This window comes from Lissotriton vulgaris, chromosome 4_1 (assembly GCF_964263255.1).
Source record: "Lissotriton vulgaris chromosome 4_1, aLisVul1.2, whole genome shotgun sequence".
Taxonomy (NCBI): Eukaryota; Metazoa; Chordata; class Amphibia; order Caudata; family Salamandridae; genus Lissotriton; species Lissotriton vulgaris.
The window spans coordinates 1026795099-1026808735 of record NC_141691.1 but is presented as its reverse complement, the minus strand read 5'-3'; the positions used below and the strand labels follow the sequence as shown (position 1 = coordinate 1026808735).

Here is a 13637-nt window from a genome sequence, read left to right as displayed (position 1 = left end):
GATTTGTTGTGATGGTAGTAAGTTATTTGTTTCCACCACACTTCCGAATTACCAGAATTACCCCCAGTAGCCAGCATGATTGTCACATAAATCCTCTCACCTTGAAGTCAGAGAGAAAAACCAAATTCCAAGCTCCTTAGAAAAAAAGAGCATAACAGTTGATCTGTGTCTTTGAAGGAACAGCAAATGTCACAAGATTTAAAGGCCTGTCTACAGAAAGGAAGCACTCAGAAGGATACTGTAAATAAGGTGTGGGCAATGAAAGGGACACACTCAAGCAGGAAAGCCTAAAGCAAATAAAGGCAGCAAATCAAAAGCAAGAAGATGTGAGTTACGAACCATAAAGCCAATGGTTAGTAATTGGTGGAATACATTCCCAGGGAAGCTTTCAGAATGCCCCCAAGATGTCGATAGTAAACCAGACAGCTGCACTGTCTGGTAGGCTTCAACCTAAAAATAGACAGCAAATCTATATAAGAACAAACCAAAAATGTTGATATAAAAAAATGCATCAGGCAGAGGAACTTGGCAGGTGTACCATTATATGAAACATGGATGACATTAAAAGAACTACTCATGCTTTTTAATTTGATGGACACTTACAAAGTCAATGCAGCGAAGATGCACTATACCTGAGAAACTTGTGCAGGTATTGACGGCTGCATGCAGACCATGAGAAGACACCATTATGCCCTGCCAGTGTGGGAGACATGATGTTACCTTCAGATTTTTTACACAGGTTTCCCTCTCCATCATGGACCATGCCAAAACTGAAATACAAAAGGTAGAAAGATATTAGAAAATTTAGATTGAAATGGAGAAAATACAGAGTCAATACATATTTCAAAGACAAGCCGGCCATCATGCTCCTTTTGCCTTAACTTGCTCTTGGCCTACAGTTACCGTACTTTAACCTTGCCATTCTTTGTGTCTCATTTGAAGAAAGGATGCTACGGTTTGATAGTAAGATGCACCTAACTCCCTTGCCTGTGGTTATTTAAGCATAAGCATAATACAATTCATGGTGGCACCTTTAAAGAGAGGATTGGCAGAGAAATGAAGATTGAAAGTTATGCAAAAACTCATCTGATAGTGATTTTGGTGGTGGGAGCAAAGGTATCATTTCTTTGACAAATAAGAACACAAGAATAATACACATCATTAACTTAACACATTAGCACCATCCAATATCTAAAAAAAACTTGTTTAACTCTCTTTATGTTAATTGCATCTGGAGATGTTCTTACAAATATGAAACATTTAGACAACAGGACTCTCTCTTTTTTACAAACAGACTATCAATCACAGTAGAAGGTAGCGAAAGAGACCTTGGCAAACAATACAAATCATAGAGGACAGGAAGAAGTTTATTGAAAACAATGTAATCATAACATTGCAAATAAACTACAGCAAGTCACTTTGACTGCACTTTGCGAGCCTGTGGGGAGAAGATATGGGCAGGAGAAAACAGCAGTAAGTGACAGAGACAGCATTCATCTTGTTCAAAATGACATTTTGCACGATAGATTTTCATAATTAAAGCACATTAATAACTTCACTTCTCTACATTAGATACCATTTGTTTCAATTGCAACTGTATACATCCAGTGTGTTTATGCAGGAACAGGTGTAAAATTTCATATTGCACATTATTATAAGTACACAAAAATACAAATTTAAAACAATTCCACAGAAGCAAGCTTGACCCTACACCAGCAATTTCAGACTTCCATCCACCCAAGAAAGTTTTGGGAAAATGGTGGCTATAGTTGTTATTTTAGTCCAATATCCTTAAATATTTCAATAAGCCAAAGGAGTTTCTAATGGTTCAGAAAATGCAATTTTCTATGCCCTGTCGTTATCTGCAGCATATAACTTAATTTCTACTTTCCACTTCCTTTCACGTCTCCATTATACCACTACTTTCTCCATCATTTGTTATGGCTGACAATGTCTTTGAAATAGCAGAATGGAACAAGTAAAATACAAACATCTTGCAATCTCATAAAGTATAGCAAATATAAGGCATTACAGGCCCAGACAGCAATGCAATCGCTCAAACTCACAGGTTTAGACAGCTGATCGGTTGCATGAATGGTACAGCCTAAACATCTGAGAGCAGCTTTGAATTTCGCTCAAATATATATCAAGTCTCTCTCTCTCGCTCTCTCTCTCTATATATATTCCTACCTGTTTTTAAATCCGGAGCTGTGTCCCGCTTACTTTCAACGGAGGGTGAGCATTGGATTTTGTATGTTTCCGGTTGGCTGAGACCGGTGGGGGCACGCACTCTCGGTCAGGAGCACCACACCATTACAGCAAAACAAACTTGGACAGTACGAGGAGTACAAGGTGCGGCGCCACCCCAGCGAAGACATTGCCCGCGGGTGATTGGTTTCCGCTATGGGGAGAGAGGAGGTGGCATTGCGCTACCCGATAGGATGAAAACGCAGGTGGTGACGGAACATCACTTTCCTGGCTGCATTGCTAGGATGTATGGAGCAGTGCCGAGGGAAGGGGACATCCCGAGAGGTTGTTTGGAACTCCGCTATTAAGCAGGGAATCCACACTGGACTACACATCCCAAGATGCAATCCGCCAGGCGCTACAGCGCTAACACCTGCAGATGGGAGGAGGAGCCGTGAGACCGCCCTAGAGGGAGGGGTCCCCCCATTGAGGTGCAGGACTGTCCTAAAAGGAGTGGTCAGCGATCCGAAGCCCACACGAATTGCCAGCAGCCTGTGACATCGGCACTGAAGACGGCCAAGACGGCCAGAAACGCGTCTGCCCACACAACAAGAAGCGCATCACGGACTGCAAAGGAAAGTGCTGTAGGTTTCAATAAATTCCTACCTGTTTTTGAATCCGGAGCTGTGTCCCGCTTACTTTCAACGGAGGGTGAGCATTGGATTTTGTATGTTTCCGGTTGGCTGAGACCGGTGGGGGCACGCACTCTCGGTCAGGAGCACCGCACCATTACAGCAAAACAAACTTGGACAGTACGAGGAGTACAAGGTGCGGCGCCACCCCAGCGAAGACATTGCCCGCGGGTGATTGGTTTCCGCTATGGGGAGAGAGGAGGTGGCATTGCGCTACCCGATAGGATGAAAACGCAGGTGGTGACGGAACATCACTTTCCTGGCTGCATTGCTAGGATGTATGGAGCAGTGCCGAGGGAAGGGGACATCCCGAGAGGTTGTTTGGAACTCCGCTATTAAGCAGGGAATCCACACTGGACTACACATCCCAAGATGCAATCCGCCAGGCGCTACAGCGCTAACACCTGCAGATGGGAGGAGGAGCCGTGAGACCGCCCTAGAGGGAGGGGTCCCCCCATTGAGGTGCAGGACTGTCCTAAAAGGAGTGGTCAGCGATCCGAAGCCCACACGAATTGCCAGCAGCCTGTGACATCGGCACTGAAGACGGCCAAGACGGCCAGAAACGCGTCTGCCCACACAACAAGAAGCGCATCACGGACTGCAAAGGAAAGTGCTGTAGGTTTCAATAAATTCCTACCTGTTTTTGAATCCGGAGCTGTGTCCCGCTTACTTTCAACGGAGGGTGAGCATTGGATTTTGTATGTTTCCGGTTGGCTGAGACCGGTGGGGGCACGCACTCTCGGTCAGGAGCACCGCACCATTACAGCAAAACAAACTTGGACAGTACGAGGAGTACAAGGTGCGGCGCCACCCCAGCGAAGACATTGCCCGCGGGTGATTGGTTTCCGCTATGGGGAGAGAGGAGGTGGCATTGCGCTACCCGATAGGATGAAAACGCAGGTGGTGACGGAACATCACTTTCCTGGCTGCATTGCTAGGATGTATGGAGCAGTGCCGAGGGAAGGGGACATCCCGAGAGGTTGTTTGGAACTCCGCTATTAAGCAGGGAATCCACACTGGACTACACATCCCAAGATGCAATCCGCCAGGCGCTACAGCGCTAACACCTGCAGATGGGAGGAGGAGCCGTGAGACCTCCCTAGAGGGAGGGGTCCCCCTATTGAGGTGCAGGACTGTCCTAAAAAGAGTGGTCAGCGATCCGAAGCCCACACGAATTGCCAGCAGCCTGTGACATCGGCACTGAAGACGGCCAAGACGGCCAGAAACGCGTCTGCCCACACAACAAGAAGCGCATCACGGACTGCAAAGGAAAGTGCTGTAGGTTTCAATAAATTCCTACCTGTTTTTGAATCCGGAGCTGTGTCCCGCTTACTTTCAACGGAGGGTGAGCATTGGATTTTGTATGTTTCCGGTTGGCTGAGACCGGTGGGGGCACGCACTCTCGGTCAGGAGCACCGCACCATTACAGCAAAACAAACTTGGACAGTACGAGGAGTACAAGGTGCGGCGCCACCCCAGCGAAGACATTGCCCGCGGGTGATTGGTTTCCGCTATGGGGAGAGAGGAGGTGGCATTGCGCTACCCGATAGGATGAAAACGCAGGTGGTGACGGAACATCACTTTCCTGGCTGCATTGCTAGGATGTATGGAGCAGTGCCGAGGGAAGGGGACATCCCGAGAGGTTGTTTGGAACTCCGCTATTAAGCAGGGAATCCACACTGGACTACACATCCCAAGATGCAATCCGCCAGGCGCTACAGCGCTAACACCTGCAGATGGGAGGAGGAGCCGTGAGACCGCCCTAGAGGGAGGGGTCCCCCCATTGAGGTGCAGGACTGTCCTAAAAGGAGTGGTCAGCGATCCGAAGCCCACACGAATTGCCAGCAGCCTGTGACATCGGCACTGAAGACGGCCAAGACGGCCAGAAACGCGTCTGCCCACACAACAAGAAGCGCATCACGGACTGCAAAGGAAAGTGCTGTAGGTTTCAATAAATTCCTACCTGTTTTTGAATCCGGAGCTGTGTCCCGCTTACTTTCAACGGAGGGTGAGCATTGGATTTTATATATATATATATATATATATATATATATATATATATATATATATATATATATATATATATATATATATATATATTCACTGAAAAAACCTTAGGTTTCGAAGACATTATAGTTAGAACTTTGCATTTAAAAAACCTTAGAAATTAGAAAAAAACACAGGTTTCAGGGACATTATAGTTATTTGGACATTTCACTCATACAAAACCAGAGAAATTCGGCAGTTATAGTTAGTTGAGCTAACTATAACTCCCACCCCTGCAATGCACTACTGATGACATCACATATTACATCACTCATGACATCGCAACATCGTCACCCGTCAATCGGATAAAGGGGGAAATGTAGTTTTATGGCCACGCAAGATCTACATGGAAGAGGCCCTCATTCATCTAAATGACAGAGACTACTACAGACTCAGAGACATGCAAGCAGTAAGAGTGTCCTGGAATGATTTCTATACAAAGTTGATGGCATGGAAATCAGCAGGATTGTTGACCATGGAAGAATTCACATTTTTTAAAATAGAACATCCGATCATTCCTGTAATATACTTCATTCCCAAAATTCATAAGGACGCACATAGGCCCATTATCTCTGCCCAAGGTAGCAGAATGGAAAATGAATCCACATTTTTTGACTTTTTTCTTCAAGATCATGTTAAGAAATTGCCCTCATATATACAGGACACTGGGGACTTTTTACGTAAAATCAAGCATGTGAAATGGGAACCTGGTTGTGTGCTCATCTCTCTAGATGTAGCTTCATTATACACAAGCATCTATCGCCAGGATGGTTTAAAGGCTGCTGAATACTTTTTATTCATTCATTCATTCAACAAGCTTTATTCGGTTGAAACAAAGCAACCATAAAAGCACAGTACAAGGTCAAAATACATTAAATACAGTAAATAAAAGAAACCACACCAATACAAATAATTACACTGAGACATCGTACTTAACTCATTAAATATACAGGAGAAACACCCCTCAATTCTCATAGTATAAACTATCTACTCCTAGCAGCTTTTCAGTACTGCCTGATGTGAACAATAGACTTACAGCAATACATACATACATACATATATTATTGTTTGACTTGGACAATTTGCAGTGACAAGATTGAAAACAAATAGGCTTCAGAATATGCAAAAGAGCAAAGTGCATAGATGCTTACTTTAGTATAGACCATCCCCGGGCTTAGGGTGGGTGGTTGTATTATCATTATTAACAAACCATTAAGAAATCAGTTTAACAAGTCAGTGCACCAAATCTATGCCAGAGAATAAAGCAAATCGGTTGTGAATGGGTATATTGTAGCTACTAAATACAGGGCCTCTGCTACCCATACAGTGGTTCTTTTCTACATTTGATCTTACAGGTGGCAGGTATGTGGTTCTAGGGTAAAAGTCGCACAGTTCCCAAGTTATTATAGGGCTGTCTCCCACTTGTGGCTGCCAACTTTGCAGATAAGGGACGACACGGGTATCCTTAAAGTTTATTATAACCAGGTCACCAGCTATATCCTTCGGGAGGGATCCTAACCACCCCACCCTTCTGACATTTAAGATTTTTCCATCGATGTTAGGTGGAAGGGTCTATTTTTGGCTAGCCAGAAAGATACCTTATTTACCAATTCCGATTGTCCTTCGATTTTGCTGTTAGTAAGTTCAGGCACGCCTGAGAGGATGCACACAAATGGTGCGGCTTCCGGCGGTAGATCTATTTGGTTAATCTTTCTTTGCATGTTGCCATAGTTGAAAGATATCCCCTCTGTGGACGAGGAATCTTTAGTCAGCCCTACACTAATGGCGGAGCTCTGGACTATTGGGGGGTTTGATGTTACTTGCTGAGTATTTGATGTTAATGATGTTTTTGGGGCAACTGAGTGAATTTGGGCAGTATTACTTTGTGCAGAGGTATTGGGGACGTCAGTAGCGACTGGGGACTCTACTTGCTTATATCCTGCCATTCTTTTTATAAGATTTGCATTTGCCTTGGTTATTTCCTCTATACTTGTGACCTTTTCCCCTATTACCTTGATTCTTTTTGCCAGCGGGGATATTAAGGATTTGATCAGTAGGTCAATCTGGACCATTAGGTCAGATGATATAGTAGATACAGGGGATTCCAGAATTGAACATACCCTAGATGTTTTTGGGGTGTTGCTAATTACCGAAGGGGGGCTTGTTTTTTTGCTAGTCTTCCCCTTTGTTTAGCACCTTTGCTCTTTCTATCAACAAAAGGGGCCTGAAGGTTCGCTATCGATTGGGTATTGTCTTTAGCTGATAGTGAAGGGGCTTACATTTAGTTGGGATGGTGTGCTAAGCTGGGGACTTGTGTTTCTCATTACACATATAGGAGCACCGGTTTGCTCGTTTCCCTCTTCAACATTAGTATATATAGTTTTGCAGATCTGATTTAATTCCTCCAGTAATGCAGAGTTTTGAATTTGGTCTGCTGCTACCAGAGGAGCTTGGATACTAGATGTAGTTTCTAAGGAAAGACTTTGTTCTGCTCTCTCTATTTCGCGTTCAATTGCCGATGTTACCCTAGTTTAATAGTTGTCCAATGTCCCCTTCCGTGGCCTCCCCTGAGAGATAATATTTTTTGGAACCCCTTTATCAGTCATAGTGTGGCTTGCTTTTGTGTGTGTAGCAGTGTAGATATCACAATATCAGACACCTATGCTGGTCGGGCGCTTAACTTAATAACCAAAGAGTAGTCCTTTAGGGTGAGCCAAAGTGTAGATAAAGGCAGTCACTGTTGTGGGTTAATTCAGTTTACCTCCTTTTTCCAGCAAAATTCAGGCGAGTGTCAAATGGAGTGGCCCTGACCAGCCTCCGAGGGCCTCTGAGGGCCACAGAGGGCCCGCCTTTTGCCCGGGCTTCGCCCGGTGTGCGCCCGCGCGCGTCCCGCGATGCGGTAGCAATCAGCTACTAAGTGGGCAGAGGTAGGTGGGCGTGTTTGGTCAGGAAGAGGCCGCAGCTGTGGCTGGATCCGGGCTGCTGGTCCTCACAGTCCCGGTGAGCCCCTCATGAATGGCAGCACAAAATCCACACAAGCACACTGCTTGCGAGTGGCGCCGCGAAGCGGGGGCCGTGAGCAGTGAAGAGCAGGAGGCAGGGGGGCGTGTCCGGCCGGGAAGAGGCCGCAGTTGTGGCTGGATCCGGGCTGCTGGTCCTCGCAGTCCCGGTGAGCCCCTCACAAATGGCAGCACAAAATCCACACAAGCACACTGCTTGCGAGCGGCTCCTGCGAAGCGGGGGCCGTGAGCAGTGAAGAGCAGGAGGCAGGGGGCATGTCCAGCCGGGAAGAGGTCCTAGCTGTGGCTGGATCCGGGCTGCTGGTCCTCACAGTCCCGGTGAGCCCCTCACGAATGGCAGCACAAAATCCACACAAGCACACTGCTTGCGAGCTACTCCCGCGAAGGGGGGGCCACGAGTAGTGAAGAGCAGGAGGCAGGGGGGCGTGTCCGGCCGGGAAGAGGCCGCAGCTGTGGCTGGATCCGGCCTGCTGGTCCTCGCAGTCCCGGTGAGCCCCTTACGAATGGCAGCACAAAATCCACACAAGCACACTGCTTGCGAGCGGCTCCCGCGAAGCGGGGGCCGCGAGCAGTGAAGAGCAGGAGGCAGGGGGGCGTGTCCGGCCGAGAAGAGGCCGCAGCTGTGGCTGGATCCGGGCTGCTGGTCCTCGCATTCCCGGTGAGCCCCTCACGAATGGCAGCACAAAATTCACACAAGCACACTGCTTGCGAGCGGAATACTTTTTAAACACACACCCCAGGAACAGGTATCTGCATAACAAAATGCTTTTGACAATGATTTCAACTTGTTTGGAGAACAACTTTTTTCTCTTCCAAAATCAGGTTTTTCAACAGGTCAGGGGCGTTGCCATGGGGGCCTGCTTTTCTCCCAGTGATGCTTGTTTAAACATGGAACTCTGGGAAGAGCAGGTTCTGGTAGCAAGCCTTGTTGACACCTTGAACACACATGTCTTATGCTGGTATAGGTATATAGACGACCTGTTTTTAATTTGGAAGGGCACAGAGCAGTCTGCACAACACTTTATTGAACAACTTAACATTAACAATCTTAACCTTAAGTTTACTGCCCATATGAGCAAGGAGAGCATTTTTATCTAGATGTGGAAGTCTTTGTAAGTAACAATAGACTGGAAACAAGACTCCACAGGAAACCCACGGCAGGCAACACAGTCCTACATGCACAGAGCGACCATCCTCCACATGTAATCAAAAGCATCCCCTTGGGGAGATGCTGCGGATCCGCAGGATATGCAGTTCTGACAAGGAATGCATACAAGTGCAATTTGAGTGTAGATAGAGATTACTGGGGAGGGGTTATTCTGAAAACATACTTAACACTGCTATGACCAAAGCGAATAAAATACAGAGGTCTGCTGCACTCACCAATAAAGTAGCTACAAAGATAGTCAGGATCAACCTACACGCCTCATACTGACGTTTAGCAAGCAGCATAAAATCTTGCGCAGGATCATAAATAAAAACTGGCCCTTAGTATGCAAGGACCTAAAATGGCCAATTGGGCAAATTTGGTATTACCTTCAGAAAGGCCCGCTCTATGAGCAACGCTCTTGTCTGATGCAGTCCTGAATTCAGACAAACTAAAACATGGCTCAACAGTAGGACGGGGTTCTTGAAATGCACAACCTGTAAGGCATGCCAAAACAGTAAAAGTACGTCTGCCTAACTTACACCATTTCAGCCCAAACCAGTTAAAATCACTAAATCTCTCAATTGCAAGACTGAATGTGCAGTGTAAGTGCTGGATTGCTCAATTGGCCTGCAGTACGTAGGGAGCACGAAATTGCAGGTGCACAAGTGAGTGCGCCAGCACATCAGAGTAATCAATCAATAATGACGCCACATATCCGGTGGCAAGGCACTTCAAAGAGAAACATGACAATAATTTGTCACATCTGAAGTACTTTGTCATCGATACAGTCTTGCCATTGAGAAGGGGTGGCCAGCAAGGGATTTTATTTATGTGAAGTTTCAGCACTAGTTAGGACTTGTTGAGGGGCAATCAAAGTACCTAAATCTGAGTTCAATCAGCGGCTGTTCGATTGAATTAAAAAGGTTCTAACAATGAGAAACAAAAGATGTTACCACACTAACATCATGGGTACAGAAAATGAATAATAAAACATGAAACCAGGATAATTTGTTTGTCTGAAAAGTTATTATTTTGAATTCAAGACAAAAAGTATTTCTGTACAAAAAATGAACAATAACATAAGACAGGGTACATACAAAGATATACTATGGATATTTAAGGTATTGGTTGCTTTTCCTATAATATATCCAAGAAAACAGTCCAGACTGCTAGGAAAAGGTGATAAATTGATTTCCACTATCAATCAGGAGAGAATCAAAAGTCGATACAAATCATACTGTGCAGAATTGGACTAGGTAAGTCGACGTTTCGGTCTTATCTTGATCATTTACAAGACCATCATCAGGACGGAGTGATAATATATACAGTGGTTGACCCTCTGCAAGAAAAACAACATAACATTACGGTGTATTCTGTTACTATTAAATACCTGGTTAGCTAACTAAAAACCTTTAGAATTACATCTTTATTCAACAAATTTATAGACATTACAAAATTGTAAAACAGTCGGTGTGGCGACTGGAGTAATACAAAAACATTCGTAAATCATAGGACCCCAGATATTCAATAAAATGGTTCCTAAGTGCTATTAAGTGTATGTTGGCTTACACTCACTTTTTAATTCCGAATCACGACACTTTTAGACTTAAGTGACGGCATCCGCTTATTTCTTTTTGAGGCGGGCAATGTGCAAAATCAGTTTTGAGTATCAAGCACTATTGGAGGAAGAGAAGACACTTTCAATATATATCTTTTCTTAAAGTCTAATACATGTATATTGACATTTTCTGTTTTTTAAGGGTTTACCTTGTGCATACAGCGTTATTGCAGTGAACAGGTTCTGGTAGTTTGTCCAATTCGTATCATTGTTCCAAGGCGTTCACAATTATCTGAATGGAAAGCAATGTATCCATGTTTTAGGGGACTGATATTTATTCATTCATTTTTTTGAAAAAACATATTAATATGGTTTTAATTATTGTTTATAACAACTACAGAGTTCCAAGTACTTTCAAAAGGTATGGGGCGCCAAGTTCAGGATACCTTGTATTTGGTATCAGTAGTGCTACATATTTTACTTAGACACCAAGTTTGTTATTAGCAAAATTATATTAGCTATTTTGCATTTTTTAAGCATTGCAGTGCATGTATTATATGGGCTAAGTATTAGGAGTTGGTAGTTAAAGCCCACGGCATGTGTAATTTATAGGGCAAAAAACGCAACTGAAATTCATCTTTCAAGAGGTATTTAACATTAAATGGAGGAGATACGTCCTTTAAGGGATTAATAGTTTAGACACATTCCCCAAGTTGCGGTGCACAGTACTATTAATAAAATAACAGAGTTATTGATTAGAGGCCTAGAGTACATGCAAGCAGAATGCTTGTTTTACGAAGAATTAAACCACGAAGGATCTACATTTCACACGCATTTGCCGCATTAAAGCGCAGGTTCACTTACTTGTCGGCTACGGTCACAGGACGTCAATTACGAGCAGTCCGGGTAGTAACATTGTTGCAGTTTGACACCGTTTAAATACCGGTGTTTGCCAGGTGGTGGAATGCGTGATCTCGCGATGTTACGCGTTGGTGCTTGGAGAGTCAGAATCGATTCAATCCAAGGCGGCCATCTTGACATAAGTTGGATGGTATTGTATTGTTGGTATAATTAACACAACAATATATTGTTTGTTGGTTATTTAGATACTTAAAACGGTGGTTTTAATATTACGATTGATACGTAATTTAAAGAGATAATTTCGGGTTACCAACTCGGTATATCGCGTACCAAATCGGTATGTCGCAGAATCTCGACAATGAGTTAGGTATTTGATTGAAGCAAAGCAATATAGTATTATTTATATAGTATTTTCAATAGACCGCTTGTAAACCGGTGTCATGGTTTTCGCTGGTGGAGTGTTGCCCATTGAAAGTATCAAGGCTTGGGGGGCAGCCATCTTGGATTGATGTTTGTTTTAATGGTAGTCATCCTGTCATTTATTTATTATGGATTATCTCAGGTTAAGTCCCTGTATTTAAACATTCATTGGCACAGATATATATACTAAACATCAACTCATTGCATTATGAGTAAGTAGCAAATCATATAAATCTATACAGCAAGTAGGAATTACATATAAAAGCCATATATTGGAAACACATTGTATGATTTGGGGGTACTCTATGTCATTATCATCATTAAGAAATCAGAAGCTGAAAGTACCAAGTGCCTATCAGTGCTGTCACCAATTGGGTGCTCACACTCTAATCTAGCCCAATATACACAATAGTTAGTTTGGACATATACAGTATATATTAATGTATATGGCTAGAGGAAGTCAATGAACTGATCAGGTCAGACAAGCAAGGGTGTGCCATTCTGTGCATACATTCAATCCGTTGTTGACAGTTTTGGCTAGCTCAATCCAACGGTTTTCCTTGATGATTAAACTTTTATCACAGTTTTTTTGTCTAATAGATGGTTTGACTACATCTATCACCCACCAGATCATGTCATTCTCTGAGTGTTTAGCGGAGGAGTAGTGTTCCACTAAGGGTGCATTCTCCACTTTACAACGAATACGCGATTGGTGCTGCAGGATTCGCTGCTTAATCATTTGGGTGGTTTTCCCTATGTACAGTTTGCCACAAGGGCACTGTATACAATAGATTACATTGGTGGTTCGGCAGTTAGAGAAATGTCTGATGGTGTATTTACGTGCATTGATTTCAAAAGTTTTGATGTTTTTGGTTGTTTTGCAAGCCATACACTTGTTACATTTATAGTGGCCCACGATCGGGGATAGCTGTCTCATGTTGTCCACTACGTTGGCATCTTGTTTGTCATAAGCATGCACCAAGTGGTCTCTGAGATTTGGCCCACGTTTGAATGAAAACATCGGTTTTTCTCTAAGTTCTGGTAGCTCCTGTAGAAGGGACCAGTTTTTTGTCACAATCTTTTTTATTTTTTGACTATATGTCCCAAAAGTAGTCACACATACCAAGGGTGCCTGGTTGGTCTTAGTCTTTGTTTGCAGTAGGATTTCTCGGTCATTATACCATGCCCGTTTCATGGAATTCTTCAAAAGTTTGTTAGGGTAGCCTCTTTCAAGTAGCTTGTTCTTGAGGATTTTGGCCTCATGAAAGTAATCACATCGCTTGTAGCAGTTCCTACGCAATCGTAGGAATTGCCCAAAGGGTAGGCCATCACGAAGTGATTTTGGATGGTGGCTAGTATACTTGAGCAAGGTGTTACGAGAGGTGGGTTTTGTATATAGGGTTGTATAAATTGTGTTTTCCTCACATGCTCTGATTGTTAGATCTAGGAAGTTCATTTCGTGGGCATGGTAATCCAGGGTAAATTGTAGATGTGGATTTCTTTGGTTGACCCATATATGGAATTGTTTCAGTAGGTCTTGTGAACCTTTCCATATGAGGAACACGTCATCTATATATCTTAGCCAACATGATATGTTGGCTAAGAAAGGATTAAGACTGTTATAGATGAACTCGTTTTCGAAGTGATTGACGTAGATGTTAGCTATGTCCGGAGCATAGACTGCCCCCATTGCTACTCCTTTA

At 43.8% G+C, this 13637-nt stretch overlaps 1 protein-coding gene across 1 annotated transcript in view; it reads right to left on the bottom strand.

Moving 5' to 3' along the window:
• ADAMTS16 (ADAM metallopeptidase with thrombospondin type 1 motif 16) overlaps window positions 1–13637 on the bottom strand; it is a 975864-nt gene that overhangs the window by 601408 nt on the left and 360819 nt on the right. Inside the window, exon 9 of the mRNA XM_086965269.1 lies at window positions 633–770. Coding sequence (XP_086821395.1) covers window positions 633–770 — 138 coding nt within the window. The remainder of the gene's footprint in view (window positions 1–632; window positions 771–13637) is intronic.